Genomic DNA, 6000 nt, shown 5'->3' with positions numbered 1-6000 from the left:
TGCCTTAGGTCCGTCATCCTGCAGCTGTGGAGTACCAGCGGTCTTTCCCCTCTCTCCTCCTGGGCTCAGGATGTTGAGCGATCCCGAGAGGCCTCCCAGCAGGGGAGGAGGAGGCACCAGAGCCCTGGAGCCCTCAGCAGCCTGGTGGGGAGGGGAGGAGGACCTGTCAGCAGGGATTGGATTTCCTCTTTTGTTCCGGAACTGTGCTCTGGAGAGGCCAGGACTCCGACACCAGGAAGGCCCTGGGGAGCCTGCGCGGAGTGGAAGCGGGGGGGGGGGGGGGCCCCCGCGGGCAGACCAGGACAGGGCTCTAGCGGGCCAGTGGGCGGTGTCTGGGTGGGGCAGCGTGGGGCGGGCGTAGCTGGGAGAGCTGGGCTGGGCTAGCTCTTCCAGCGTTGCTCCCAGGACGCTAGGCAGACTGTGGTCGCTGCCGCCTCTCCTCGAGCAGGTTTGGCCTTGCGCGGCCAGCAGCCCGGGCTGTGTAAGCTGGCGGAGCCCACGGGCGGGGCCAGACCGCTACCATGTGGCTCAAGCCCGAGGAGGTGCTGCTGAAAAACGCCCTGAAGCTTTGGATGACTCAGAAGAGCAGCTGCTACTTCATCCTGCAGCAGCGCCGGGGGCACGGCGGGGGTGGCGGCCGCCTCACGGGTAAGCGGCGCGCGCCTGGGCAGGGAGACGGGTGCTGCGGCCGGGCCCTAGACCTCGGTCCTCGCTGGACAGAATCGCAGGTGGCGATTTCACGGGAGAGCTTGGGCCGGGGCAGCTCTGTTCGGGCTTGTTTTTCTTTTTTTTTGCATTTCTAGTGCAAGCCCCCGTTGTGGTTGTGGCAAAAGGACTTGTGGGCTCGTGCATTTTCCCAGGAGAGTTAGGTGCCCTCACTGCCTGGCCCAGTGACCTCTTTTAGGTCAAACTTGGCTCAGGAATCCGAGAAGAAACGCTGGCTGGAGCGTGACCGGAGGGAGCGAGGGCCATCCGGGTTGGAGCTGTGGGATGCCCCCTTGACCTGCACTGACTCCGCCACCTGAACACGCCGGAGGCTGCAGGTGGTGTCGCTGGTGGGAATATATCGCCAGCCCACTGCTGGGTGCAGTTTAGGAGGCCCTGGCATTCTGGGACTATGGGTAGTACCGGAACAGGTGAGGTGGGGACGGTCTCCACTCCCGGGGGGGAACCCGAGGCCGAGCAAATCCCAAACTCACGGTCTTTGCGTAATTAAGCATGTCTGTTCAGTACACCCTTCAGTTTCTTCCAAGGAAAGATAGGACAAAACTCAGGCCTGTAAAATTTATGAAAAACAAAGTATTTCTCCCCTAAAAGTTATCCACCACCCTCATTGAAAATCAAGCATTTGTAAAAATGGTTTATAATTTTTTTATTTAATTTATTGGGGTGAGATTGGTTAATAAAATTACATAGGTTTCAAGTGTGCAATTCTGTATATTATATTGTGTTCATCACCCAAAGTCAAGTCTCCTTCAGTCACCATTTGTCCCCCTTATGCTCTCTTCTACTTGCCCACCCTCTTTCCCTCTGGTAGTCACCATATTCTTGTATGTATTATATTTGGGGAAATTGAGTCCAGCGTGCATTGGCTGGAACACCTGTTTAAACCGTCCGGGGGAGTCCTGAACTGTGTGGCTCAGTTGGTTGGGCCTTGCAAATGGGTTCATTCCCTGTCAGGGCACATGCTTGGGTTTTGGGTTCAGTGGGCAATCTGGGTGGGTAGGACTGATGGATTGATATTTCTCTTTCACATTGATGTTTCATTCTTTATTTCACGTTGATATTTCTCTGCCTCTCTTCCTCCCCTTCCTCTTGCTCTAAAAATAAATAAATAAATAGATAAATAAATAAATAAATAAATAAATGCCAATGGAGGAACAATCAATGGAATCTTCAAATTTTGGAATCTGAATCTTAGATTTTCTTGCCATCACATCCTTCCTTATACAGAGGAGGACACCAGTGCTAGAGATTGAGGTCAAGGGACCAAGGGTGGTTCCTTGGGCTCATCACCAATTCTGCTGCCCTCTTATTCAGGGAGAGGCCCTCTTACTAAATAAAGTCTGAGGAAATGTTATCAGATCAGTCAGTTGGCTCTGAACCTGCAGGACCAAGTGTAAGTTACCCTTTTGTACTTTAGACTCAGAGGAGGGAAAGCAGGCAGAAGGATTCCTTGAGCAGGGCAGATGTCATGAATCTCCAGCAATGGGTGGGAGTTTATCTGATTCTGGATGGGAGAGTGATGGGTAGTTGAGGTAATTAGATGAAAGGGATAATAGGGTGATCTGTTGTTATGGTCTCAGTGGGGATAGTTTGGGCAGTAGATGTGTGTGCTCTTGGAGCTGTTTTTAAGCTCTGAGGGAGGCAGTTAGAGGCAGGAGGCCATAGGGGCCTTGTTGGGCCCCTGAACAGCACATTAGCACTTGATGTCTTGAGCTCTTAGGAAATGGTGGTTGGTGATGCCTTGTGAGGCCCATCAGAGGCAAAGGGGCCAGAGGAGGGGTTTGTCCCCATCACCCCACAACAGTATATCTTAATTTTTGGTGCATTAAGCATAGTACCTGGCCTTTAAATGGTGTCCTTTCATAGAGGGTGAGGACAGGGCTTGAAGATTTGTAAAATGGGAAAATAGAAGGAACATTTGTCCAGTAAGTACTTTCATTCACTTAGTTCACCTTACACTGACTGTGGGATGCTCGCACAGCTGCTTTGGAATAAAGAACTTCAGGTTATTCATCTGGCAGGAGAAAGAGCCAGACAGGAAGGGCAGAGCCTTAGATCAAATTCCTGATTGAGATTCAGGCCAGCTTTTCATCAGAAGAGCTTGCTTTGTTGTGTAGAGTCTATCTGTGAGGAACTCAAAATGAGATGGTCCCCCTCATAGTGCATTCCAAAATCAATCAGGTCTCATGTTGTCACTGATACTTTGCTTTATTAGAACCTCTTGTTGACTGTAAAAGGATGACAGCTCTTGGGCAGCTGAGTACTACCTTTGGGCATTTAGCCTGGAAGCAAGTAACATGGCTGTGTAGATTGTGCCTCTGAGTTGCCACATCCCCTGGTCCTAATGGGGCCACTTATGAATGTTGTGAAATCAAAACTGATGTGGCAAGGGAGCAACTCCATGTTGGTGGTTGTTTTCAGAAATTTTAGAATTCTAATTTGGCAGATTTTCAGCAATTTATTTTAAAAGTTTAAAACTTAAACTGAGTTTATCTATGAAAATATTGTACACTAACACAATGCATGTTCTGACCAGTTCTAGGTTTTTCTTTGGAGAGAATCAAGTAGAGATGATTAAGAGGGGTTGGAAATAAAATGTAAGGGAGCAGTAATGAAGAAGTATCACCTTTTTTTATTGCAATGCTGAATTTGTGATTAGGTAGAAGGAGCTTAAACATATGAGATCTCATTAGCATTTAAAGTATTCTATCAAGTTTAAAAATTGTTCACCCTCAGAAATACAAGGTTTTGTTTCATTGAGGATTATAATTGGTCTTCATACTTAAACACTCACACTCACTTCCTATACACATCTCTAGTTTTTTTCTTTATAACTTTCTCACTTTTTTCATGTACAATATATTTATTTTGTTCATTGTTTCTCCCAACTAATTTTACCAATGACAATGCCTAACATATAGTATATTCTCAGTAGACATTTGGTGGATGAATACATACATGATGACAGATCCCACTCTTTAAAAAAAAAGTTGGGTTGGAGCGGAGGCCCAGCTTTTCTGTGTGAAGCCTCACAAACTACATAGAGCAAACTACATAGAACAGGAACATCCCCTCTCTCTTCTCAGTTTCCTGTTTACCTGGCAGGCTGACTGTGTGGGAAGCTGGAGGGAGTGGATGGGAAACAGAGTCCCCCTCCTCTTGTCTTTTTCTGAAGCTTCTTCCTTTGAGCAGGAAGGATCATGGCACCAACTTACCAGGTAGCCTCTGTTACTACCCCCTGGGACCTGTCTGGAGAAGGAAAATCTTGGCTCAGGGGCAGTGGTGGGAGGTAGCCACCCTTTCCTCCAGTTAGACTATGGTGTGGCTGAATACAGTATTATCAGATGTTTCCAAAGGTTCCTTGACAGAAGTGATTTTGGTGCTCTGGAAGTTTACTTAGATATGTCTGCAGCCCATGGGAATATTTCTTATAACAGTTCAGTCATGTCTGGGAGAACAAAGGGGAATGCATGGCATTAGTGCCCTCTCCCCCAGCATTCTCTGAAGCTCTCAAAATGAACAGCGTAAACTTCAAAGACTATCACCACCCAGATGTGGATAGTGGAGGCTAGCCATTTCAGCCTTAATGGGGGACTCTTTAAGAAGAACTGCAAATGATTGAGAACATTGAAGCTTTTAAAGAATTCGTTTACTATCTGTGAAGGGATAGGATTTTATGATCTTGATTCCACATTCTGGCGGCATTGGATAAAGGAGGAATTCATTTAAAATGTAAGTGGTAAATATGATAATATTTTTAGTTTGGTAATCTGTAATATTTTCATCTATTTTTTAAAACTTGAATTAATTATATGAAAATCATCCCTGCTCATATTTGAACAGCTCCTTGGGTATTGCGTGAGGTATCCCTCACCATTTCTCAGATTGCTTCTCCTTCACTCTTGCTCTTTAGCACAGACTGTCCAGTGTGTCAGGTACTTTTCTTTCCTAGGACCTTTATCAGCTGTCCCCTCTGCCTGGGGTGCCCTCATTTACCCGTGAGCCTCTCTACTGCTCTTCATTTTTTCTTTATAGCACTCATCATTCTTTGTCACTCTTCGTGGCTTTATCTCTTTTGAGCAAACCAGCACATGAGCTCCAGAACAAGGTCCCAGGTCTGTGTTCTTCACCATTGTGCTTCTAGTGCTGGAACAGTTTCTGTCACTGGAGCACTTTTGATAAATGTGACTACATGGATGTCTAAGTAGAATTGATAGATGTGAGCCTTTGAGGTTGAGAAATATTTTGCATTGTCTTGGAAATGGAAATTATGCAGAAAACAGGAACAATTAATACAGAGCGTTGCTGTTTCTCACACCTGCCCTGCATGCTTGTAAGCAATGATAGTAGTTTGTCAGCTGCAAAAGCCCAGCTGTTAGAGCCACCCCTTTGGTAACCTTTATGTAAATGACCTATACAATCTTGAAGGATTTCCCCACTATATCATCAGGTGGCTAACACAGCTCTGTGAATCTGAGTCATTAATATTCTTGAATGTTTTGTGGGTCTGTTTTTCCACCAAATATTATTGTTTGCTTCCCTTTTTTTACTAAACAAAAAAGGAAAGAAAAATAAAAACCAAAATAAATGGCCCCTAAAAAGATCTTAGGGAAAGGTATTATGTTTGGTGATTGGTTTTATTCTGAATAGTTACTAATAGGTAATGGATATTGAAAATAATATATAGGATGAAAGTTTTCCTGAAAGTTTTAAATATGGAATATTTTATGTGCAAAGGGGTATATCATGTAAATGTGAACAATAAGTAATAAAATGAACATCATATATCCACCACATGTTATAAAAACTAGAATATTTCCAATGCCTGAGACAACTCTTGTGTATTTATGTTTTCCTGATTATAGTCCCCTCCATCCCTTGTGGGCACTACTATCCTGAACTAGGTATTAATATTCCCTTGCTTTTATTTGTAGTTTTAACATAATTATCATATGCATCCCTAAAATACATTGTTTAGTTTTTTATTATATAAAAAAGTATATTGTATTTAAATTAAAAAGTATATCGTATATATATTTAAAGTATATTGTATTGATTGTGTTATTACAGTTGTCCCAGTTTTTTTCTCTGCTTTATCCCTCTTCCACCTTGTACCCCATCCCACCAGCTCCTCCCCTCCCTCACCCCTCTTAGTTCATGTCTCTGGGTTGGACATATAAGTTCTTCGGCTTCTATATTTCCTATACTATTTTTTACCTCCTCCCGTCTATTTGATGCCTGCCAATTATGCTTCTTATTCCCTGTACCTTTTCC

At 44.6% G+C, this 6000-nt stretch overlaps 1 protein-coding gene across 5 annotated transcripts in view; it reads left to right on the top strand.

Moving 5' to 3' along the window:
• Positions 1-340: 340 nt before the first annotated feature.
• The window catches only part of TBC1D8 (TBC1 domain family member 8), a 119602-nt gene continuing 113942 nt past the window's right edge, over positions 341-6000 (top strand). For 4 of the 5 annotated variants that reach the window (XM_045827681.1, XM_045827682.1, XM_045827679.1 and 1 more), the window contains exon 1: positions 341-648. In XM_045827681.1, the coding sequence (XP_045683637.1) occupies positions 522-648 (127 nt within the window). In that variant the 5' untranslated portion in view covers positions 341-521. The remainder of the gene's footprint in view (positions 649-6000) is intronic. The other variant, XM_045827678.1, reaches the window with a different exon arrangement.

This window comes from Phyllostomus hastatus, unplaced genomic scaffold, assembly GCF_019186645.2.
Source record: "Phyllostomus hastatus isolate PE091 unplaced genomic scaffold, TTU_PhHast_1.1 phas_scaffold_78, whole genome shotgun sequence".
Classification (NCBI taxonomy): domain Eukaryota; kingdom Metazoa; phylum Chordata; class Mammalia; order Chiroptera; family Phyllostomidae; genus Phyllostomus; species Phyllostomus hastatus.
The sequence above is the reverse complement of the archived record's forward strand: the minus strand, read 5'-3'. Positions and strand labels throughout refer to the sequence as shown.